General features: G+C 44.7%; 1 protein-coding gene across 1 annotated transcript; it reads left to right on the top strand.

Annotated features, from left to right (window-relative positions):
- Positions 1 to 7,980: 7,980 nt before the first annotated feature.
- Positions 7,981 to 25,876, top strand: LOC120037890 (asparagine--tRNA ligase, cytoplasmic-like). The gene is made up of 15 exons (XM_038983856.1): positions 7,981 to 8,127; positions 9,341 to 9,423; positions 9,552 to 9,617; positions 9,719 to 9,811; positions 10,022 to 10,111; positions 10,240 to 10,318; positions 13,901 to 13,971; positions 14,157 to 14,243; positions 14,499 to 14,720; positions 16,117 to 16,316; positions 16,603 to 16,738; positions 18,993 to 19,106; positions 19,788 to 19,919; positions 21,237 to 21,368; positions 25,731 to 25,876. Exons 1-15 carry the CDS (start codon positions 8,094 to 8,096, stop codon positions 25,860 to 25,862), a joined length of 1,671 nt encoding a protein of 556 aa, XP_038839784.1. The 5' UTR covers positions 7,981 to 8,093; the 3' UTR covers positions 25,863 to 25,876.
- Positions 25,877 to 26,111: the final 235 nt, after the last annotated feature.

Genomic DNA, 26,111 nt, shown 5'->3' with positions numbered 1-26,111 from the left:
ACCACTCAAACTCTAAACCACTTTGAGACTACCTCCAAAAACAATGAGGAGCTCCCCCAACCTCCCTTCGGGAATTCTGACCATGACTATTTTCCTGCTTAAAAACAAAGCTGAAACAGGATGTACCAATGACGCGTTCAATACAGAAGTGGTCCGAAAAAGTAAACGCGAGTCTACAAGATTGTTTTTGCTAGTACAGACTGTGATGCACGTCGAGGAGGAATACAACCACTGGTCTTGCGTGAAAGCCCCTGTTCCCGGATGACTTTGTGATGTCTCTCTCCGGCAGATATGAGGTTAGACCCAGTTGCAGAGAAGAGACCACACTCAATGGTTAAGGATAAACATAAATACTTTACTGAGAAACAGTACACCTTAGGGGAAAAACAACAAACACTAAGTGTTGAAAACTCACTCAGGAAACAACCACACACTAAACAATTCAAGCATCTGTAATGACCACAGAAAACACACCTCTTTTAACAGGGCACACATGAAATAATAAGACACATAAAAGTATCTAGGGCGGTCTCTGCCGCCCTCTGGTGACCAGGAGGATCCCTGACAGCCCGTGTGAGTAAAACCATTAAACAGGTTAACAATCACAAGACTGTCAGGCCAGATGGAATACCAGGGCGCGTTATCAAAGAATGCGCAGACCAGCTGGCAAGTGTCTTCACAGACATTTTCAATCTCTCCTTGTCCCCGGCTTGTAATCCTAACATGTTTCAAGCTGACCACCATTGTCCCTGTTCCAAAGAACTCCAAGATGACCTGGCTAAATGACTATCGCCCCTGTAGCACTCACATCTGTAATTGACAAGTGCTTTAAAAGGCTGGCTATGACACACATCACACCATCATCCTAGACACCCTAGACCCAGTCCAATTCCAATACCGCCCAAACAGATCCACAGAGGACGCGATCTCAAGTGCACTTCACAATGCCCTCTCCCATGTGGACAACAGGGGGATTAACTATGTGAAAATACTGTTCATATCTACAGCTCAGCGTTCAACACCATAGTCCCCTCCAAGCTCATTACCAAGCTGGAACCCTGGGATTGAACACCTCCCTTTGTAACTGGATCCTGTACTTCCTGATGGACGGGCCCCCAGGTAGTGAGGGTAGGCAACAACCCAAACACCTCCCCGGCATGCTGACCCTCAACACGGGGCCCCTCAAGGGCTCCTGTACTCTCTGTTCACCCGACGCGTGGCCACGCACGACTCCACAACATCATTAAGTTTGCTGACGACGTGACGGTGGTAGGCCTGGTGTCCGACTGCGATGAGACAGTCTACAGGAGGAGGTCAGAGATTTGGTAGTGTGGTACCATAACAGCAACCTCTTCCTCAAAGTCAGTAAGACCAAGGAGCTGATTGTGGACTACAGGAGAAAGAGGGGAGAGCATTCTCCCATCCATATTTGCGGGGCTGTAGTGGGGTGGGTCAAGAGCTTCAATTTCCTTGGCGTCCACATCACTAGGACTTAACACAGTCCACACACACACCCGCACAGTCATGGAAATGGCAGAACAGCGCCTCTTCGCCGTCAGGAGGATAACATTTTTTTGCATGGGCCCTCGGATCCTCAAAATGTTTTACAGCTGCATCATCGAGAGCATTTTGACTGCTACTTTACTGCTTGGTAGAGCGGACAGCCCAGTACATCACTGGGGCCAAAGAATTCCCATAGACTCCAGCCACCAAGCCATAGACGTTCACTCTGCTACCATCCAGAAAACGGTACCGGAGCATCGCTCTCGGACCAATAGGCTCCGAGACAGCTTCCACCCCCAAGCCATACGACTGCTAAATAGTTAATTAATGGTTAGCTGACTACCTGCACTGACCCTATCGTGGTCAGACTCTACGCACCTTCACAAAACTATATATACGTGTACCAGTCAAAAGATTGGACACATCTACTCATTCCAGGTTTCTTCTTTATTTTTACTGTTTTTACATTGTAGAATAATAGTGAAAGACATCAAAAAATATGAAATAACAGATGTGGAATCATGTAGTAACCAAAAAAGTGTTAAACAAATCAAAATATATATTTCGATTTTAGATTCTTCAAAGTTCAAAGCTGTCATCAAGGCAAAGGGGTGGCTACTTTGAAGAAACACTTTTTTGGTTACTACATGATTCCATATGTGTTATTTCATATTTTTTGATGTCTTCACTATTATTCTACAATGTAAAAAACAGTAAAAATAAAGAAGAAACCTGGAATGAGTAGATGTGTCCAATCTTTTGACTGGTACCGTATATATAGTTTTGTGAAGGTGCGTAGAGTCTGACCCACGATAGGGTCAGTGCAGGTAGTCCAGCTAACCATTAATTAACTATTTAGCAGTCGTATGGCTTGGGGGTGGAAGCTGTCTCGGAGCCTATTGGTCCGAGAGCCGATGCTCCGGTACCGTTTTCTGGATGGTAGCAGAGTGAACAGTCTATGGCTTGGGTGGCTGGAGTCTATGGGAATTCTTTGGCCCCAGTGATGTACTGGGCTGTCCGCTCTACCAAGCAGTAAAGTAGCCAGTCAAAATGCTCTCGATGATGCAGCTGTAAAACATTTTGAGGATCCGAGGGCCCATGCAAAAAAATGTTATCCTCCTGACGGCGAAGAGGCGCTGTTCTGCCATTTCCATGACTGTGCGGGTGTGTGTGTGGACTGTGTTAAGTCCTTAGTGATGTGGACGCCAAGGAAATTGAAGCTCTTGACCCACCCCACTACAGCCCCGCAAATATGGATGGGAGAATGCTCTCCCCTCTTTCTCCTGTAGTCCACAATCAGCTCCTTGGTCTTACTGACTTTGAGGAAGAGGTTGCTGTTATGGTACCACACTACCAAATCTCTGACCTCCTCCCTGTAGACTGTCTCATCGCAGTCGGACACCAGGCCTACCACCGTCACGTCGTCAGCAAACTTAATGATGTTGTTGGAGTCGTGCGTGGCCACGCAGTCGTGGGTGAACAGAGAGTACAGGAGCCCTTGATGGGCCCCCGTGTTGAGGGTCAGCATGCCGGGGAGGTGTTTGGGTTGTTGCCTACCCTCACTACCTGGGGGCCCGTCCCATCAGGAAGTACAGGATCCAGTTACAAAGGGAGGTGTTCAATCCCAGGGTTCCAGCTTGGTAATGAGCTTGGAGGGGACTATGGTGTTGAACGCTGAGCTGTAGAATATGAACAGTATTTTCACATAGTTAATCCCCCCTGTTGTCCACATGGGAGAGGGCATTGTGAAGTGCACTTGAGATCGCGTCCTCTGTGGATCTGTTTGGGCGGTATTGGAATTGGACTGGGTCTAGGGTGTCTAGGATGATGGTGTTGATGTGTGTCATAGCCAGCCTTTTTAAAGCACTTTGTCAATTACAGATGTGAGTGCTACAGGGGCGATAGTCATTTAGCCAGGTCATCTTGGAGTTCTTTGGAACAGGGACAATGGTGGTCAGCTTGAAACATGTTAGGATTACAAGCCGGGGACAAGGAGAGATTGAAAATGTCTGTGAAGACACTTGCCAGCTGGTCTGCGCATTCTTTGATAACGCGCCCTGGTATTCCATCTGGCCTGACAGTCTTGTGATTGTTAACCTGTTTAATGGTTTTACTCACACGGGCTGTCAGGGATCCTCCTGGTCACCAGAGGGCGGCAGAGACCGCCCTAGATACTTTTATTGTGTCTTATTATTTCATGATTGTGTCCCTGTTAAAAGAGGTGTGTTTTCTGTGGTCATTTACAGATGCTTGAATTGTTTACTGTGTGTGGTTGTTTCCTGAGTGAGTTTTCAACACTTAGTGTTTGTTGTTTTTCCCCTAAGGTGTACTGTTTCTCAGTAAAGTATTTATGTTTATCCTTAACCATTGATGTGTGGTCTCTTCTCTGCAACTGGGTCTAACCTCATATCTGCCGGAGAGAGACATCACAAAGTCATCCGGGAACAGGGGCTTTCACGCAAGACCCAGTGGTTGTATTCCTCCTCGACGTGAGCATCACAGTCTGTACTAGCAAAACAATCTTGTAGACTCGCGTTTACTTTTTCGGACCACTTCTGTATTGAACGCGTCATTGGTACATCCTGTTTCAGCTTTTGTTTTTAAGCAGGAAAATAGTCATGGTCAGAATTCCCGAAGGGAGGTTGGGGGAGCTCCTCATTGTTTTTGGAGGTAGTCTCAAAGTGGTTTAGAGTTTGAGTGGTTGAGTGGTGTGTGTGTGTGTGTGTGTGTGTGTGTGTGTGTGTGTGTGTGTGTGTGTGTGTGTGTGTGTGTGTGTGTGTGTGTGTGTGTGTGTGTGTGTGTGTGTGTGTGTGTGTGTGTGTGTGTGTGTGTGTGTGTGTGTGTGTGTGTGTGTGTGTGTGAGAATGGTTTTATTAAGTCTCCCTCCGTTAGTCTTTGCCCACCAGAGATGCTGCCTCTAGTTTGTTTATGGCCCCATACAGTTTGTTGAATGCCAACGTGGTGTTGGCTTGTGGAGGGATGTATACAGCTGTGGCGATTACGGATGAGAACACTCGGTAGATAAAAAGGTCAGCAGCTTATCACGAGGTATTGAATATCAGCTGAACAAAAGCTCCAGATTTCCTTCACACTGGAAGTAGTGATTACATGTTTATACTGCATATACTCTAGGTGTGTGTGTGTGGGGGGGGGGGGGGGGGGGGGGGGTTCTTTATATATTGTTTTCATGTTCCAGGCAATCTCTAAACACAAAATTATTAAGATCTGAACATATTTATGATCTGAGAGAGAATGTAAACTGACTCACTCTCCAGTCTCCATTGAATTGGCTTATAATGCATATATGCTAGGGCTGTGTGTGTGTGTGCATTTCTTTTAGATAGTGTTATATATACATACAGTGCATTTGGAAATTGTTCAGAACTCTTCACTTTTTCCACATTTTGTTATGTTACAGCCTTATTCTAAAATAGATTGCATGTTGTTTTTTTTGTCCTCATCAAAATACACACAATATCCAATAATGACAAAGCGAAAACAGGTTTTTAAATGTTTTGCAAATGTATTAAAAGTTTTTACAAAAATAGATACCGTAAATAAATATTCAGACCCTTTGCTATGAGACTCGAAATTGAGCAGAGATGCATCCTCTTTCCATTGATCATCTTTGAGATGTTTCTACAACTTGATTGGACATGATTTGGAAAGGCACACCTGTCTTCAGTGGCTTGTGAAAGTATTCACCCCCCTTGGTATTTTTCCTATTTTGTTGTCTTACAACCTGGAATTAAAATGAATTTTTTGGGGGGGGGTTTGTCTCATTTGATTTACACAACATGCCTACCACTTTGAAAATGCAAAATATTTTCTAATGTGAAACAAACAAGAAATAAGACAAAAAAACAGAACTTGAGCATGCATAACTATTCACCCCCCCAAAGTCAATACTTTGTAGAGCCACGTTTTGCAGCAATTACAGCTGAAAGTCTCTTGGGGTATGTCTCTAAGCTTGGCACATCTAGCCACTGGGATTTTTCCCCATTCTTCAAGAAAAAAAATGCTCCAGCTCCTTCAAGTTGGATGGGTTCCGCTGGTGCACAGCAATCTTTAAGTCATACCACAGATTCTCAATAGGATTGAGGTCTGGGCTTTGACTAGGCCATTCCAAGACATTTAAATGTCTCGAGTGTTGCTTGAACAGTATGCTTAGGGTCATTGTCCTGCTGGAAGGTGAACCTCCGTCCCAGTCTCAAATCTTTGGAAGACAGAGAGGTTTCCCTCAAGAATTTCCCTGTATTTAGCACCATACAACATTCCTTCAATTCTGACTAGTCTCCCAGTCCCTGCTGCTGAAAAACATCCCCACAGCATGATGCTGTCATAACCATGCTTCACTGAGGGGATGGTGTTCTCGGGGTGATGAGAGGTGTTTGGTTTGTGCCGGACATTTTCCTTGATGGCCCTAAAGCTAAATGTTTGTCTCATCTGACCAATGGCTTTTTTTCTGGCCCCTCTTTCCGTAAAGCCCAGCTCTGTGGAGTGTACGGCTTAAAGTGGTCCAATGGACAGATATTCCGATCTCCACTGTGGAGCTTTCCAGCTCCTTCAGGGTTATCTTTGGTCTCTTTGTTGCCTCTCCGATTAATGCCCTCCTTGCCTGGTCCGTGAGTTTTGGTGGGCGGCCTTCTCTTGGCAGGTTTGTTGTGGTGCCATATTCTTTCCAATTTATAATAATGGATTTAATGGTGCTCCGTGGGATGTTCAATGTTTCTGATGTTTTTTTATAACCCAACCCTGATCTGTACTTCTCCATAGCTTTGTCCCTGATCTGTTTGGAGAGCTCCTTGGTCTTCATGGTGCCGCTTGCTTGGTGGTGCTTCTTGCTTAGTGGTGTTGCAGACTCTTGGGCCTTTCAGAACAGGTGTGTATATATGCTGAGATCATGTGACAGATTGTGACACTTAGATTGCACACAGGTGGACTTTATTTAACTTATTATGTGACTTCTGAAGGTAATTGGTTGCACCAGATCTTATTTAGGGGCTTCATAGCAAAGGGGGTGAATACATCTGCACGCACCACTTTTCCGTTTTTGTATTTTTTTAAACAACCTTTTTTAATTTCACTTCATCAATTTGGACTATTTTGTGTTTGTCCATTACATGAAATCCAAATAAAAAATATATTTAAATTATTGGTTGTAATGCAACAAAATAGGAAAAATGCCAAGGGGGATATATAAAAGGTTCCACAATTGACAGTGCATGTCAGAGCAAAAACCAAGCCATGAGGTCGAAGGAATAGTCTGTAGAGCTCCCGAGACAGGATTGTGTCGAGGTACAGACCTGGGGAAGGGTACCAAAAAATGTCTGCAGCATTGATGAAACTCCCCAAATACAGGTGTGCCAAGCTTGTAGCGTCCTACCCAAGAAGACTGGAGGCTGTAATCACTGCCAAAGGTGCTTCAACAAAGTACTGAGTTAAGGGTCTGAATACTTATGTAAATGTGGTATTTCCATTTTTTTTGTGTACACATTTGCTAAAATCTCTAAACCTGTTTCTGCTTTGTCATTTTGGGGTATAGTGTGTAGATCTTATGAGTGGGGGGGAAACAATTTTATCAATTTTATAATAAGGCTGTAACGTAACAAAATGTGGAAAAAGTCAAGGGGTCTGAATTCTTTCTGACTGCACTGTACATACAGAGTGTACAAAACATTAGGAACACCTTCCTAATATTGAGTTGCACCCCCTTTTTGCCCTCAGAACAGCCTCAATTCATTGGGGTATGAACTCTACAATGTGTCAAAAGCAGTCCACAGGGATGCTGGCCCATGTTGACTCCAATGTTTCCCACAGTTGTGTCAAATTGGCTGGATGTCCTTTGGGTGGTGGACCATTCTTGATACACACGGGAAACTGTTGAGCGTGAAAAACCCAAAAGCATTGCACTTCTTGACACAAACCGGTGCGCCTGGTACCTACTACCATACCTCGTTCAAAGACACAAAAATATTTTGTCTTGCCCATTCTCACTCTGAATGGCAAACATACAAAACATTTATTCAGATTTGCCCATCAGTAGCTCCGAGAACAACCCTTACGAAAAAATATTTCAGTCAGAGGGTGGTATAACTGCATTTCTGCAATTACTGCTTCTAAAATACAAGTCGACAGCAATTTTGAAACTGCAATCTTTTTTTTTTGTACGGGAAGTGTACCAAAGAACATTTTTTATTTAATTTAATGTATGGACATTAATAGATTCAAATGGATTCTGCAACAATATATGCACGATGTAATGGATTGAATTAAATATGCATGAATCATATATAGCCTCATCATCTCTTAGCTCCATACATCTCTATGGTCCAATAACACACCAGATATGGTCCTTTCATCATGTCAGGGCGTGACTACAATGACTGTCAGGAACTGTGAACCAATCCGCGTTCAATTTACTGCACACCGTAACCAATCAACGTTCACGACCTTTTCGGAAGTTGTATGCGCAGATAATCATACGTGAGCACACAAACCAACGGGAGAAGCAAAGGCCGGTTCTTTTCAGTATTATTATTAGCTAGCTAGTATTTCATTAAAATATACAGATTTGATACAATTTCTACATGGATATGGCGGAGAAGGCAACGAAACCTGCAGGTAAACTCATTGTGTAACGTTATGTAGCTAGCTACTATATATACAATGCTGAAATAATGTGTCAAGTGTTGCATCAGACCGGTGTTGCTAGTTAGCTTGCATACTTTTTTTTTATTTTTTAAATTGAACCTTTATTTAACTAGGCAAGTCAGTTAAGAACAAATTTTTTTTTTTACAATGACGGCCTACCCTGGCCAAACCCTCCCCTAACCCGGACGACGCTGGGCCAAGTGTGCACCGCCCTATGCGACTCCCAATCATGGCCGGTTGTGATACAGCCCGGGATCGAATCAGGGTCTGTAGGGACGGACGCCTCTAGCACTGAGATGCAGAGCCTTAGACCGCTGTGCCACTCGGGAGCCCACCGATAGCACAACCGTATCTTCACTGTCTAACTAGCTAAAAAAAAAGCTAGTTAAGCATTTTGTTTGTTTTAGTGCCTTTTTCATTTCTGTCATACCTGTACCTAGCTGATATTCTCAACTCCACAATGTGTACACACAGTGCGTTCGGAAAGTATTCAGACGCCTTGACTTTTCCCACATTTTGTTACGTTACAGCCTTATTCTAAAGTTGAGTAAATATATTTCCCCCCCTCATCAATATATACACAATACCGCATAATAACAAAGCAAAAAGCGAAAACAGGGTTTTAGAAGTTTAAGTACATCTCTGGCGAGACCAGAATATAGCTGTGCAGGGACGCTCCCCATCCAACAGAGCTTGAGAGGATCTGCAGGGAAGAATGGGAGAAACTTGCCAAATACAGGTGTGCCAAGCTTGTAGCATCATACCCAATAAGACTGGAGGCTGCCGAAGGTGCTTCAACAAAGTGCTTCGTAAAGGGTCTGAATACTTATGTAAATGTGATATTTCAGTATTTTATATTTTAATAAATGTGCAAACATAAAAAATAAAAATAAAGTTTTTGTCTTGTCATTATGGGGTATTGTGTGTTGATTGAGGAGGGAATACAATTGAATCAATTCTAGAATAGGGCTGTAACGTAACAAAATGTGGGAAAAGTCCAGGGGTCTGAATACTTTCCCAATGCACTGTAGCTCCAACCTTTGAGTGGGTGAAATAGGCAACGTAGTGGGATGTCAAATATGGGATTTAGCATCGGGAATGATAACTGAACATGTCAAGCTAGGTTTAGAGGAAATGACAGGCATGCAAGATCAAGTATTACAGTGCTTTCACTTTTTTCCAGGTGAACTGTATGTGTCTGACAAAGAGGGAAATGACCAGGACGGTGATGGAACAGAACAGAAGCCTTTCAAGACCTCATTGAGGGTAAGAGGAATCAGTGTTGTCTGTTTGTTTTTCATTATTACACCCATTCAACAGAATTGATATGTCTACGATCCCCTTGGAATAAATCACTGTTAAGTGCTGTAACAACAGCTATGTGGATTTCACAGGCATTGATATTTGCTGGAAAAGAACCATTCCCAACCATCTATGTGGATTCTCAGAAGGAAGGAGAGGTAGATGGTTACAACAAGCAATCAAAAAAACAAGTCAAAACACAAACACATTTTTTCATTTTCGTTTCACTTACTGATTTTTGTTTCTCCTATTAATCTAGCGTTGGGCAGTGATCTCCAAGACACAGAAGAAAAATGTGAAAAAGTTATTTGCTAGAGAGCAGATGAAGAGCGACTCCAAAGACAAAAAGGAGGTACGTGGGAAGGCGGAAATGGCACCCTATCCCCCCATATAGTGCGCTACCTCTGGTCAAAAGTAGTGCACTATGTAGGGAATAGGATGCACCATTATAATTATACACACTATTGTCTTCGGCCATAAACTGTATACTCACTGCTCACAGGTAGCAGTAGTGTATGTAAGCGGCAATTTATGTAAATTATTTTCAACTTTGATTTTGAAGGCAGAGGATTCTGAGAGACGAGAGAAGAACCTGGACGGAGCTAAGAAAGTCACCATTGAGAATGACTCCAGCCTTCCAGAGCCCAAAACGGTCAGATCCACTATATTCTCTTTAGTCAGCATCCTGTCAGAAACTCCTCATCTTTGGAAATAAGAGTGGAATTTTTTGGTTTTCCATTGTGTTTAAATATTGAAATTGAATCAACACTTTCCCAAAAGGTTAAAATCTATCAGCTGGAGCCTCTCCGGGGGGAGAGAGTGAAGGTGTTTGGCTGGGTGCACCGAATGAGAAAACAAGGTGAGGATTGTAGAAAGTCCAGTATGAAGGAAGATAAAGGTAGCAAAGACTGGAAGTCAATGGGTACAGCTAGCTATCCACCAAAAATGTGTTCCGTGACCCAGAAAACAGAACTGAAAAGTTTCTGCAACACTGTGTACATAATGTTATGAACATGAATACTCTGTGATTCAAAACTTGTAAAAGTTGCACGTAATTTAAAAAAAAATCTTTAATCTAAGTTATGATATTTAGCATCGAAATCACAGCGCATCTTGGGTAATTTCCATAGCAACCTTGCTTACTTTTGTTGCACACTGGTCAGAACCATTTGTGCGTTCGGTTGTTCGTCCTTGCATCAGCTCAAGCATCACGTGTTACCTTCACTGATGAACCCCGAAACGAGGAAATAAGTTTTAACCACATACTGTGGTTTTCTCAGTTAATATAAGACGTTCTGGCAGCTGCATTTCTGTGGAGGCTCCTCAGAGGAGGAAGGGGAGGACTATCATTTTGTAAAAAATCATTTTTATACTAAAATTACTATACTAAAAATTATCATTTTTAAACTAAATATTTTCACATCACCAAATAATTGATTAAAACACACTGTTTTTCAATGAAAGTTCACAGTAGTCTCATCAGCACTTTGTAGGGTAGCAACATGGTGTAGCCGGAGGACAGCTAGCTTCCGTCCTCCTCTGGGTACATTGACTTAAATACAAAACCTAGGAGGTTCATGGTTCTCACTTCCTTCCATAGACTTACACAGTAATTATGACAGCTTCCGGAGGACCACCTCCAACCTATCGGAGCTCTTGCAGCATTAACTGACATGTTGTCCACCCAATCAAGGGATCAGAGAATGAATGTAGTACTGAAAGCTACAGCTACAGCTAGCACTGCAGTGTATAACATGTGGTGAGTAGTTGTTTTTTTCCTACCCCTTTTTCTCCCCAATATTGCGTGAAATCCAATTGGTAGTTACAGTCTTGTCCCATCTCTGCAACTCTTGTACGGACTCGGGAGAGGCGAAGGTCGAGAGCCAATGCGTCTTCCGAAAACACGACCCAGCCAAGCCGCACTGCTTCTTGACACACTGCTTGCTTAACCCGGAAGCCAGCCACACCAATGTGTCGGAGGAAACACCATACAACTGGCATTTGCCCGGCCCGCGACAAGGAGTCGCTAGAGCGCAATGGGACAAGAACATCCCGGCCGGCCAAACCCCTCCCCTAATCCGGACGATGCTGGGCCAATTGTTCGCTGCCTCATGGGTCTCCCGGTTGCGGCCGGCTGCAACACAGCCCGGGATCGAACCCAGGTCTGTAGTGATGCCTCTAGTACTGCAAAGCAGTGCCTTAGACCGCTGGGCCTCTCGGGAGGCCATGGTCACGTGGAATTTGACACAGCAACAGCCCTAACGTTGACATGATCAGTCCAATCAAAGCTACTGTAGATATAATGTGATTTGACGTAATTTTATCTGTGGCCAATGACCTTTGAGCCTTCTTGGATGGGCACTTCTAATGTAACTATGGCAGCACCCAAGGGGCTTGAATTTTTTAGCTCTCCCCATAGATTTTGCGGTGTCGTAGTGTCCCCTTGAGTGACAGAACACTGAGCCAATCACAGCCAATCACTAGAGAACATTACAACCTCTACGCTTCGTATTTTTCCCTGGCTTCCCCACCACCACAGAAAGCACTGAGCTAGGATGAAACACCTGCATTTTTAAGCTGCCTTACTCAAGAAAGCAACCTTGTTTGTATGCAGCTTTTTTAACTGAATTATAAAAATGTTTTACATTGTTTGCAAACTGATATGTGACACGTATTAATGTCGAAATAACATGCAAAACAGGCAACAAAATGTAACATTTGAATATTTATTTTTAGCTTAACACAGAGAGGCAAACCAGTTACCTTTTGGCGAAATTCGCCAAATAGTTAAAGTACTTGATTCTGTTTTTTTGGGGGGGGGGGGGGGGGTTCTAATATCCGCGTTTGGGTCACTAATGGCTGTAAGCGAACCAGTGATACATGTTTGAAGCAATTATGTCTGTAGCCAAGGCTCGAGCCTGCGCTCCGCCAGTCATTCACCTAACAGAATGCAGCACGCGACTGAAGAGACAACCAACTTGCTAGTTACAGCATCAGCGCCGCGCTCTGGAAGTCAGCGCAGAGTGGAAAGGCAGCTTTGATTTGATGATGAAGCGTACTTCATGAGCTGTAACTGGAAAAACTGGCATTTGGAAAGTTTGAGTTGAGAGAGTAAGTGTGGTGGGACAAGAATTGTTAGCAATGTTAAGTACTGTTATCTTGCTACAGTAGCTGGATTGAGTTATCCGTTAGAGCTAGCCAGAGAAATTTTGAGACACATTAATTGAGTTTATGGTGTGAAAATTAGCTGGCTAACAAAGTTAGTCAGACTGCTAGCTAGCTAACGTTACAACATCAGATGAGGTAACGTTATCTCGAGGAACCAATTAGGTACAGTGGTTCTTCCTTTAAAAGTTGCAGCGTACTGCGGCACAGCTTGCATGGTGCCGCAAAATTCTATGGCACGTTATTTAAGTGCCAACCACTGGTACCATTAATGCTAGTTAGTGCTAGTTTAACCACCAGAGGGCATCTTTGAGAGGCATTTGATAGCCTTCAATAGTGGCTGTACTAGAGAATTTAAAACCTTTTTTTGTAAGAACATTGTATATGGGACTGATTTTTTTTAAAGAAATTTTGCTTAATTAATTAGATTAATATTATGGTGTTTCTATTCCAAGGAAAATGAAAAACCCTCTGGGTTTCCATTAGGATGGAACGGGAAAATATGTCGCTGTACAACCAACGTGCCGGTCAGGAGTAGGCTACAGTACTGGGCTATTTAGCTAAAGAATCCCTGTGTTGTGCGGGCACGCGGGAGACCGGGGTTCAATTCCCTGCCGGGGAGGAAGGAGTAGGCTGTCCTTGTAAATAAGAATTTGTTCTTATTAACTGACTTGCTTAGTTAAATAAAGGTTACACTAAGAGCATAACATTTCTTAATGTTAAACTGAAATTGCAACCAATCACGGCCGGTTGTGTTACAGCCAACCTAACTAAGAAATACATTTGACGATAGAATTCTCCCCCTACCCTCCTTCTAGGCAAGTCTATTGTCCAGCTAGCTGCTACTAGTCATAAAGGCGCTGTACAACGTGACCGTGTGTGTTTGAAAGAGTATTTTCCAGTAGGCGACAATTTGTTTACCTTCATTAGAGAACTTTTTTCCAATCATTCTGTAATTCAGTGATATTTATTCCCATAGTAATTCGTTATGGATCCATAGCTAAATAAACATCAGCATTTTGAAAGAGTATTTTTATCATTATTTTATTAACGAAAGCATAAAGATGCCATTATTAGTTACATTGTTTTAGTTTAAACGTGCAGACTGGCGCTAAAATATAATATCAGCTTAAATATTGCAGGTTGTAGCTTCCATCAATGTAATTGTCTGCATCACTTCCACAATCCCTCATATTTGTATTTTTTCCCAAATATATTTTAGAGTTCTTTGCATGAATGAGAGAGGCTTATAGCGTGTGTGCTATTCTCTTGCTAGGAAAGAACCTGCTGTTCATCGTGCTGAGAGATGGAACTGGTTTCCTGCAGTGTGTTCTCAACGATAAATTGGTACTTTTTTTTTCTTTTTTTTTGCTCTCTTTTTAAAACTCAATTCTGTTTAATTTTTTTTTTAAATACGATCAAAATGTTATGATATACTTTTTTTTATGGCACCACTTTTAAATTAAAAAATTAAAAAATTCTCCTCTTATTCTTTTCTAATATGTTTTTGGCCCTTTGTCACCGTTTTATAGTGTCAGTGCTACAATGCCTTGGTGCTGTCCACTGAAAGCACAGTGGCTCTGTATGGGACAGTGAAAGAAGTACCAGAAGGAAAACAGGTAAACATTCCTCCAATTAATATCCATTATTGTTTCAAGTTTAGCATACACATATATGGTCAAGTTTCCCAGACCCAGATTAAGCCTAATCTTTGACATGTTCAATGAAAAATCTCCAATCTATTTTTTTGTTGTTGTCCGTGACTAGGCTTAAACTGTGTCCCGGGGGGGGAAAATCGGTCCCAATTTAGTATTACATTTTAATGAATTATAATAACGTTGTTATGACTTGCCTGTCTTCTCCTCCTCCACTAGGCCCCTGGAGGTCATGAGCTGACCTGTGACTTCTGGGAGCTGGTGGGTCTGGCGCCGGCTGGAGGAGCTGACAACCTGCTGAATGAGGAGTCCGATGTGGACGTTCAGCTCAACAACAGACACATGATGATCCGTGGGGAGAACGTGTCCAAGATCCTCCGGGTCCGCTCCACTGTCACACAGTGCTTCAGGGACCACTTCTTCAACCGCGGATACCATGAGGTACAGTAAAAAGTAGTACCTATCCACACAGATACAACAGGATGGAGATTCTATTTAACATGTGGGTACATCACAATCTTTCCATGTTTCTGATCTCTTTTTATAGTATATATATATACTGTAATGTCCATCACCTGCTGTCTTTGGGTTCTTATTGCTATTGCTGATTTTATAGATTAGGTTTGAATCGTGAATAATTCTATATTGTCATCCTTGTGCATGTTTAAACATCTTTGTGACTTATTTAATCATATATCGTCTTAAGGATCTCTACAGATCGGTGTCCCACCCTCGGGACGGTTGAGCTAACGTGCGCTAATGCGATTAGCATGACGTTGTAAGTAACAAGAAAATTTCCCAGGACATAGACATATCTGATATTGGCAGAAAGCTTAAATTCTTGTTAATCTAACTGCACTGTCCAATTTACAGTAGCTATTACACTGAAAATCAAATCAAATTTTATTTGTCACATACACATGGTTAGCAGATGTTAATGCGAGTGTAGCGAAATGCTTGTGCTTCTAGTTCCGACAATGCAGTAATAACCAATGAGTAATCTAACCTAACAATTCCACAACTACTACCTTATACACACAAGTGTAAAGGGATAAAGAATATGTACATAAAGATATATGAATGAGTGATGGTACAGAACGGCATAGGCAAGATGCAGTAGATGGTATAGAGTACAGTATATACATATGAGATGAGTAATGTAGGGTATATAAACATAAAAGTGCATAGTTTAAAGTGGCTAGTGATACATGTATTACATAAAGAAAACATACCATGCTATTGTTTGAGAGTGCACAATTATGTACTTCAAAATGTATATATTGACCAATTAGGCAGACTTGATATAACATGTTGAACAGAAATGCAATGGTTCATTGGATCAGTCTAAAACTTTGCACATACTGCTGCCATCTAGTGGCCAAAACCTAAATTGAGCCTTGAGTCCTAAATCAGATTATGGCCTTTCTCTTGCATTTCAAAGATGATGGTACAAAAAAATACAAAAAGAAAAAAACATGTATATTTTACCAGATCTAATGTGTTATATTCTCCTACATTAATTTCACATTCCCACAAACTGGTTGCTGATGGTTGCTGATAATGAGCCTCTGTATGCCTATGTAAATATTCCATTAACAAATCTGCCGTTTCCAGCTACAATAGTCATTTACAACATTAATAATGTCTGCACTGCATTTCAGATCATTTTTATGTTATTTTAATGGACCAAAAAAAAATGCTTTTCTTTCAAAAACAAGGACATTTCTAGGTGACCCCAAACTTTTGAACGGTAGTGTATATGTATAGAATGATCTCTTTTGTAAATGTAAAGCCATTCTAAAGCTATGTTGTTGTTTGTGTTTTTGTTTTCCCACAGATCACCCCACCCACCCTGGTGCAGACCCAGGTGGAGGGAGGTTCCACCTTGTTCAACCTGAACTACTTTGGGGAAGAGGCGTTCCTGACCCAGTCCTCTCAGCTCTACCTGGAGACCTGTATCCCTGCCCTGGGAGACACCTTCTGTATCGCTCAGTCCTACCGCGCTGAGCAGTCCCGCACCCGTAGGCACCTGTCTGAGTGAGTAGTAGTACTGGAATGGATGGGAGGTATTCATTAAGGCACCCAATCTGCACTATAGCATGGAGGGAATACCTGAACTTGTACAATAAGAAACATTCACTTTTTTTGTTTTCCGATGCAAAGTTTTTCAATTGCGTTCGCTAATGAACGTGACCCAGAACAAATGTATTATTTTACCTACAGTATTCTGATGGCAAATACCTTCATTCTACAGGATATTCTCAGGAAATCCTCGAGTTCTGTTTGTTTACCACCGACCCTATGTTCCTCCCTTCCTCTGTAGGTACACTCACATAGAGGCAGAGTGCCCCTTCATGACCTATGAGGACCTACTGAGCAGGCTGGAGGATCTGGTGTGTGATGTGGTGGACAGAGTCCTGAAGTCTCCTGCTGCTTCTCTACTCTACCAAGTCAACCCTGTACGTCTGATGTTTTATAAGGAGCTCTTTGCAGCTATTCTCACTTACTCTCTCTCACTCGCTCTCTCTCTCTCTCACTCGCTCTCTCTCTCTCTCACAAATGGTATTTGTCACATGCTTTGTAGATAGCAGGTATAGACTAACAGTGAAATACTTACGGGTCCTTTTTCAACAATGCCTAAGTTAATGATGAGATGAAATAATAACAAATATAAATAGTGACACGAGGAATAAATACAGTGAAAAACAATAGTGAGTAAAAATGAGATATTTATACAGGAAGTAACAGTACCGAGTCGATGTGCAGGGGTACGAGGTAGTTGAGGTAGATATAGGTAAAGATAAATTGACTAGGCAACAGGATGGATAATAAACAGTAGCAGCAGCGTATGTGGTGAGTGTGAAAGTGTGTGTGGCGTCAGTATTCGAGGGTGTATGTAGTATGTGTGTGTTGGGGCGGGGGTGTGTGGGTAGGGCCCAGTGTGTGGGTAGGGCCCAGTGTGTGGGTAGGGCCCAGTGTGTGGGTAGGGCCCAGTGTGTGTGCGGGTAGGGCCCAGTGTGTGTGTGTGTAGGGCCCAGTGTGTGTGTGTGTAGGGCCCAGTGTGTGTGCGGGTAGGGCCCAGTGTGTGTGCGGGTAGGGCCCAGTGTGTGTGCGGGTAGGGCCCAGTGTGTGTGCGGGTAGGGCCCAGTGTGCGTGCGGGTAGGGCCCAGTGTGCGTGCGGGTAGGGCCCAGTGTGCGTGCGGGTAGGGCCCAGTGTGCGTGCGGGTAGGGCCCAGTGTGCGTGCGGGTAGGGCCCAGTGTGCGTGCGGGTAGGGCCCAGTGTGTGTGTGTGTGTAGGGCCCAGTGTGTGGGTAGGGCCCAGTGTGTGTGCGGGTAGGGCCCAGTGTGTGTGCGGGTAGGGCCCAGTGTGCGTGCGGGTAGGGCCCAGTGTGCGTGCGGGTAGGGCCCAGTGTGCGTGCGGGTAGGGCCCAGTGCGGGTAGGGCCCAGTGTGGGTGCGGGTAGGGCCCAGTGTGGGTAGGGCCCAGTGTGTGTGTGGGTAGGGCCTAGTGTGCGTGCGGGTAGGGCCCAGTGTGTGTGCGGGTAGGGCCCAGTGCGGGTAGGGCCCAGTGTGCGTGCGGGTAGGGCCCAGTGTGTGTGCGGGTAGTGCCCAGTGTGTGTGCGGGTAGGGCCCAGTGTGCGTGCGGGTAGGGCCCAGTGTGTGTGCGGGTAGGGCCCAGGGGGTGTGCGGGTAGGGCCCAGTGTGCGTGCGGGTAGGGCCCAGTGTGTGTGCGGGTAGGGCCCAGTGTGCGTGCGGGTAGGGCCCAGTGTGGGTAGGGCCCAGTGTGTGTGCGGGTAGGGCCCAGTGTGTGTGCGGGTAGGGCCCAGTGGGGGTGCGGGTAGGGCCCAGTGGGTGTGCGGGTAGGGCCCAGTGGGTGTGCGGGTAGGGCCCAGTGTGCGTGCGGGTAGGGCCCAGTGTGCGTGCGGGTAGGGCCCAGGGGGTGTGCGGGTAGGGCCCAGTGTGCGTGCGGGTAGGGCCCAGTGTGCGTGCGGGTAGGCCCAGTGTGCGTGCGGGTAGGGCCCAGTGTGCGTGCGGGTAGGGCCCAGTGTGCGTGCGGGTAGGGCCCAGTGTGCGTGCGGGTAGGGCCCAGTGTGCGTGCGGGTAGGGCCCAGTGCGGGTAGGGCCCAGTGCGGGTAGGGCCCAGTGTGCGTGCGGTTAGGGCCCAGTGCGGGTAGGGCCCAGTGCGGGTAGGGCCCAGTGCGCGTGCGGGTAGGGCCCAGTGCGCGTGCGGGTAGGGCCCAGTGCGCGTGCGGGTAGGGCCCAGTGTGCGTGCGGGTAGGGCCCAGTGTGTGTGTGGCTGGGGCCCAGTGTGCGTGCGGGTAGGGCCCAGTGTGCGTGCGGGTAGGGCCCAGTGTGCGTGCGGGTAGGGCCCAGGGGTTGTGCGGGTAGGGCCCAGTGTGCGTGCGGGTAGGGCCCAGGGGGTGTGTGGGTAGGGCCTAGTGTGTGGGTAGGGCCTAGTGTGTGTGTGGCTGGGGCCCAGTGTGTGCATAGAGTCAGTGCAATAAAGGGTCAATGCAGGTAGTCTCTCCCCCCCCCCCGTGGTCTTGATCACTGAGGTAGATGTATTCTTAAAGATTTCATCTAAAAAAAAAAAAAATTTATATTTGAGATTCAAATTTTCTTTTTGACCTCATTCAAAACGCCTCCCTCAAATCGTTAGTGTGGTGGTGAAAATCTGAACCCGATTTATGTGGTCTGTCCTTTACCTCCCCAGGACTTCAAGGCCCCCAAGAGGCCCTTCAAGAGGATCAACTACTCTGATGCCATCATCTGGCTGAAGGAGCATGACATCAAAAAGGATGATGGGACATACTATGAGTTCGGAGAGGTACATTTTGACTATGAATAAATGACATTTGACAAATGGTTTAGGGTCGGCATGAACCACAGTCAATTATAATCACTCCATCTAATCACTATCTCTCTCCAGAATGAATCTTTGGCTAGCATGAACCTGTGGTTGTGTTTTTAGGACATTTAGTGCTGGTTTCCTGGGCACAGATTGTGTCTAGTCCTGGATTACTGCTACTTTAATATGGTTCTTAGTCTAGCACTAGGTTTAATCTGTGTTGAGGAGACTGGCACAGATACGCAAAGAGCCTCCCGGGTGGCGCAGTGGTCTAGGGCACTGCATCGCAGTGCTAGCTGCGCCACCAGAGTGTCTGGGTTCGCGCCCAGGCTCTGTCGCAGCCGGCCGCGACCGGGAGGTCCGTGGGGCGACGCACAATTGGCATAGCGTCGTCCGGGTTAGGGAGGGTTTGGCCGGTAGGGATATCCTTGTCTCAGTATGTAAAAAATGTAATAAAATGTGTATGCACTCTACTGTAAGTCGCTCTGGATAAGAGCGTCTGCTAAATGACTAAAATGTAAAATGTAAATGTAAAGAGAAGGGGGAGGAGAAAATGGCCGCCAACTGTTTACCTACTCATCAATGTATTGTTCAGTGGACCTTCTCTTTGTCCAGCTCCTGTTACTGTGATGTTATAAAACCCCTCTCCTTTTGTTTCAGGACATCCCAGAGGCCCCAGAGAGGCTGATGACTGATGCCATCGGTGAGACCATCCTGCTGTGTCGCTTCCCTGCTGAGATCAAGTCCTTCTACATGCAGCGCTGTCCTGAGGACCGACGCCTCACTGAGTCGGTGAGTCCCTGACCAGCAGAGAGCTTACGTCACAGAAACCGTGACCCCGGACCTGAAAAACTGCATCTTCATCAGAGCTTACCTCACCCGAACCATCACCCTTTTCCAAGGCCTGTATTCAAAAATGTTTCAGAGTTCTGATCTAGAATCAGTTTTGCATTTTAGTTTATACTGAATAGGAAAAGGCTGCGGATCCATAGGCAACCGCCCCGTCCCTCCGGGTTCCCTTTCCACCAGAGCAGAAGATCTGAATCACATTCTGGGTTTCCTTTACCTTTACTTTACACATGTTTGTAGTCACCCTCCCTTCGCAGTTTTACAGGTGACACGTCCATCTGTCCCTGCTGCTCCTCTCTCCAGTGAAATGACTGTTATTGTTGTCCCTGCTGCTCCTCTCTCCAGTGAAATGACTGTTATTGTTGTCCCTGCTGCTCCTCTCTCCAGTGAAATAACTCATTGTTGTCCCTGCTGCTCCTCTCTCCAGTGAAATAACTCATTGTTGTCCCTGCTGCTCCTCTCTCCAGTGAAAATGACTGTTATTGTTGTCCCTGCTGCTCCTCTCTCCAGTGAAATAACTGTTATTGTTGTCCCTGCTGCTCCTCTCTCAGTGAAATAACTGTTATTGTTGTCCCTGCTGCTCCTCTCTCCAGTGAAATAACTGTTAATTGTTGTCCCTGCTGCTCCTCTCTCCATTGAAATAACTCCTTGTTGTCCTGCTGCTCGCTCTCTCGTCCAGTGAAATAACTCATTGTTGTCCCTGCTGCTCCTCTCTCCAGTGAAATAACTCATTGTTGTCCCTGCTGCTACCTCTCTCCAGTGAAATAACTGTTATTGTTTGTCCCTGCTGCTCCTCTCTCCAGTGAAATAACTCATTGTTGTCCCGCTGCTCCTCTCTCCAGTGAAATCAACTCATTGTTGTCCCTGCTGCTCCTCTCTCCAGTGAAATAAACTCATTGTTGTCCCTGCTGCTCCTCTCTCCAGTGAAATAACTGTTATTGTTGTCCTGCTGCTCCTCTCTCCAGTGAAATAACTGTTATTGTGTGTCCCTGCTGCTCCTCTCTCCAGTGAAATAACTGTTATTGTTGTCCCCCTGCTGCTTCCTCTCTCCAGTGAAATAACTCATTGTTGTCCCTGCTGCTCCTCTCTCCAGTGAAATAACTCATTGTTGTCCCTGCTGCTCCTCTCTCTCCAGTGAAATAACTCATTGTTGTCCCTGCTGCTCCTCTCTCCAGTGAAATAACTGTTATTGTTGTCCCTGCTGCTCCTCTCATCCAGTGAAATAACTGTTATTGTTGTCCCTGCTGCTCCTCTCCCCAGGTGGATGTGCTGATGCCTAATGTTGGAGAGATAGTAGGAGGGTCTATGAGGATCTGGGATGCTGAGGAACTGCTGGAGGGATACAAGAGGGAAGGCATTGACCCAACCCCTTACTACTGGTACACTGACCAGGTACGTACATCTACCCAACCCTCTAATACTGGTACACTGACCAGGTATCTACCCCAACCCTCTAATACTGGTAACTGACCAGGTATGTACATCTACCCAACCCCTTACTACTGGTACACTGACCAGGTATGTACATCTACCCAACCCTCTAATACTGTACACTGACCAGGTATCTACCCAACCCTCTAATACTGGTACACTGACCAGGTATGTACATCTACCCAACCCTCTAATACTGGTACACTGACCAGGTATGTACATCTACCCAACCCTCTAATACTGGTACACTGACCAGGTATGTACATCTACCCAACCCTCTAATACTGGTACACTGACCAGGTATGTACATCTACCCAACCCCTTACTACTGGTACACTGACCAGGTATCTACCCCAACCCTCTAATACTGGTACACTGACCAGGTATGTACATCTACCCAACCCTCTAATACTGGTACACTGACCAGGTATGTACATCTACCCAACCCTCTAATACTGGTACACTGACCAGGTATGTACATCAACCCAACCCTCTAATACTGGTACACTGACCAGGTATGTACATCTACCCAACCCTCTAATACTGGTACACTGACCAGGTATGTACATCTACCCAACCCTCTAATACTGGTACACTGACCAGGTATGTACATCTACCCAACCCTCTAATACTGGTACACTTTGACCAGGTATGTACATCTACCCAACCCCTTACTACTGGTACACTGACCAGGTATGTACATCAACCCAACCCTCTAATACTGGTACACTGACCAGGTATGTACATCTACCCAACCCTCTAATACTGGTACACTGACCAGGTATGTACATCTACCCAACCCCTTACTACTGGTACACTGACCAGGTATCTACCCAACCCTCTAATACTGGTACACTGACCAGGTATGTACATCTACCCAACCCTCTAATACTGGTACACTGACCAGGTATGTACATCTACCCAACCCTCTAATACTGGTACACTGACCAGGTATCTACCCAACCCTCTAATACTGGTACACTGACCAGGTATGTACATCTACCCAACCCCCTAATACTGGTACACTGACCAGGTATCTACCCAACCCTCTAATACTGGTGCACTGACCAGGTATGTACATCAACCCAACCAATTCTCTCAACCAGCTTCATGAGGTAGTCACCTAGAATGCATTTCAATTAACAACTTCAAGTGCAGTTGCAAAAAACCATCAAGCGCTGTGATGAAACTGTCTCTCATGAGGACCGCCACAGGAAAGGAAGACCCAGAGTTACCTCTGCTGCACAGGATAAGTTCATTAGAGTTACCAGCCTCAGAATGCAGCCCAAATAAATGCTTCACAGAGTTCAAGTAACAGATTCATCTCAACATCAACTATTTCATAGTAGACTGCGTAAATCAGCCCTTCATGCTCGATTTGCTGCAAAGAAACCAGAACTAAAGGACACCAATAAGAAGAAGAGACTTGCTTGGGCTAAGAAACACGAGCAATGGACATTTGACCAAGAAGGAGAGTGATGGAGTGGTGCATCAGATGACCTGGCCTCCACAATCACCCGACCTCAACCCAATTGAGATGGTTTGGGATGAGTTGGACCACAGAGTGAAGGAAAAGCAGCCAACAAGTGCTCAGCATATGTGGGAACTCCTTCAATACTGTTGAAAAATCATTCCTCATGAAGCTGGTTGAGAGAAAGCCAAGAGTGTGCAAAGCTGTCATCAAGGCAAAGGGTGGCTACTTTGAAGAATTATAAAATAGAAAATATAATTTTTTTTAATGGTAGGGTAGATGTATTTTCTTTCTACTAAATGTCTTAAGTCATTGTACACTGAACAAAAATATAAGCGTATCATGTAAAGTGTTGGTTTCATGAGTTGAAAAAAGAAATCCCAGAAATTTTCCATACGCACATAAAACTTATTTCTCAAATTTTGTGCACAAATGGGGGAAAGAAAAGTGAATTGTTTCGCTCTCAAGAAAAGGGCACCAATGAAAGGAGTGATAACTGGGGTAGCAGTAGATATAAACGTTGACCAGCTGAGGGGAAAGATTCCCGGTGTTTATGATGCTCGTCGTTTGATGCGACTCAGACAGGGTGGCGAGAGGGGCGAAACGGAAGAGTCATTGTCTGTTCTTTTGAGTTATGAAGTTGAGTCTTTGCCTGACAAAGTGAAGCTAGGATATATAAGTTATCCTGTACGAGTGTATGTGCTGAATACATTACGATGTTACAGGTGTCAAGCTTATGGGCATGTGGCATCGGTGTGTAGGAGGGAGGGTCCAAGGTGTGAGAAGTGTGCAGAAGGGCATGAGACAAAGGAATGTGTAGCATTGGGGAAAGTAGTGGAATGTGTTAATTGTAGGGGTGCCCATGGGGCTGGGGATCAGAAATGTTCCGTGCGAGAGAGGCAGGTTGAGGTTTCCAGGGTTAGAGTAGAGCAGAAGTTGTCATATGCTGAGGCAGTGAAGAAAGTAGAGGAAGATGGGTTAAGGGGGAGTAGTAGAGATAACCCAGTACAGAGGGATAAGCCAAAAAGTGATATAAGGTTCAGTAAGATTGGATTTTTTGTATTTATAGCAATGGCTATTAACTGTACTGCAGGGATGGAATGTAAGTCACAGAAAATGGAGGTTGTGGTGGCAGCTGCAGAGAGGTATTTGGGTGTGCCAGACTTGACAGCAGAGTTACAGGGTGTGTTAAGTGGTGATGTCCCATCCTTTCAGGATGATATGAGGTAGGGAATAAATCAATTTAATTAGTGGATTAGGGTGGTATCAATTTGATTTTATACCCTTTTGAAATGAGTGAGTGTAGTGTTAGACGGTAGGGTATTATTTATTACATTTTATCTATCAAGCAAAGTGTAAGGGAGTTGTACTCCAGTCTAGTAGGTGGCGGTAATGCAACAAATGGGATTCCAACCGCCGTATAACCTCACAGAAGAAGAAGCGTCGTCTTCAGTCCCATTAGTCCTTTAAAGAACAGGAAGTTACCAAACCACAGAGGAAGAAAATGGTTTTCGGTGATGGCTAAATGGGATAGCTAGCAACTTGTAAACAATTACCCACTCCTTTAAGTGAGTACTATTTTAATAGTAATGTTAAATAATACATGTTGGCTGTCAATCCAATTTATATTACACGACTGTTGCCTCCCGTTTAAGTTTATTGTGATGGTAATGGCGTTTTTTTTTTTATAATTATTAAGTCAAGCTTGACTTGCTATAAAGTTAGAAACAAGTTGAGGAAGAAGTAATTAAACAAATGTTTTATCACCTTATCCTGTCTTGAATGAAAAGGTCATATTTTGCTATCTCCCAAAAATAAATTTGATCTCTGATGAGAGACGTGCTCCCCATCTTGCATTACAAACACTACACTTGTCCGTTCAGTATTTTATTTTGCACATAAACAAACGTACAGTCAATAACACAATAGAAAAGTATATATACAGGGTGTGCAAATGAGGTAAATTAGGGAGGTAAGGCAATAAATAGGCCGTGGTGGCGAAATAATTACAGTACCGGGGTAATGAAATGTAACGGGGCAATAGATAGCTAGCTATACTAACAGCTAAAGTCATCCACAGCAACAATGTTTATCATTCCTAGCTAGCTAGTTATCTTACCTCTACAATGTTTATCATTCCTAGCTAGCTAGTTATCTTACCTCTACAATGTTTATCATTCCTAGCTAGCTAGTTATCTTACCTCTACAATGTTTACTCAAATTCGAGAGAGTTTTAGTTGGCGCCTCCGCCCTCCTGGGTAAAGTAAATTGCGTCGCCTCTCATGTGATTTGAAGGAAAACTGGTCACAGTTTCCATTGGTTTCACAATCAACACTTTGATTAAAAACCGTTTCTCTTTCACAATACGTCTCAAGTGAAATAATATGTAACGGATGTGAAATGGCTAGCTAGTTAGCGGGTACGCGCTAGTAGCATTTCAATCAGTTAAGTCACTTGCTCTGAGACTTAAGTAGGGTTGCCCCTTGCTCTGCAAGGGCCGTGGCCTTTGTGGAGCGATGGGTAGCGATGCTTCGTGGGCGACCGTTGTTGATGTGTGCAGAGGGTCCCTGGTTCGCGCCCGTGTCGGGGCGAGGGACGGTTTAAAGTTATACTGTTACAAATACACAATGAGGCATGCTTCACAAGTCTGATTTTGTCACTGCTTAGAATGCCTCTCGGGGTAATCATCGACACGGTCAGTTTCACAAAGTCGTATATCATTGAAACGGACCTATCCACTAGCCACATTCTTGTTTTTCCCTGTTGTCCGATCACATCCCTCACACAAACTGTTGAGAGTAGTTTTGGGATGGTTTTAGTTGTGTTACTAATGTTAACGTTGTGTTTTCCAGAGGAAGTATGGGACCTGTCCCCATGGTGGCTACGGGCTGGGCCTGGAGAGGTTCCTAACCTGGCTGCTGAACAGACACCACATCAGAGACGTGTGTCTCTACCCTCGCTTCATCCAGCGCTGCCGACCCTAAACTACCAACTACCCCGCCCCTGCTGCCCTGGCCCTCTGTCTGCAGCTAGATTGCACTGCAACAGACCCAAGGCTACGTCCTAAAAATGGCAACTTATTCTCGCTGTATAGTGCACTTCTTTTGACCAGGGTTCATATTAATCTGGTAAAAAAAGTAGTGCACTCCATGGGTGCCATTTGGACGAAGCCTATCATCCTATTACACAGCAGGAGACCAACTTACAACGCTTGAGAACCACAGACGAGATCA

The sequence above is a fragment of the Salvelinus namaycush genome, unplaced genomic scaffold (genome assembly GCF_016432855.1).
Source record: "Salvelinus namaycush isolate Seneca unplaced genomic scaffold, SaNama_1.0 Scaffold1969, whole genome shotgun sequence".
Taxonomy (NCBI): Eukaryota; Metazoa; Chordata; class Actinopteri; order Salmoniformes; family Salmonidae; genus Salvelinus; species Salvelinus namaycush.
Note: the sequence above shows the minus strand (reverse complement) of the source record. Positions and strands in the feature narration are given on the sequence as shown.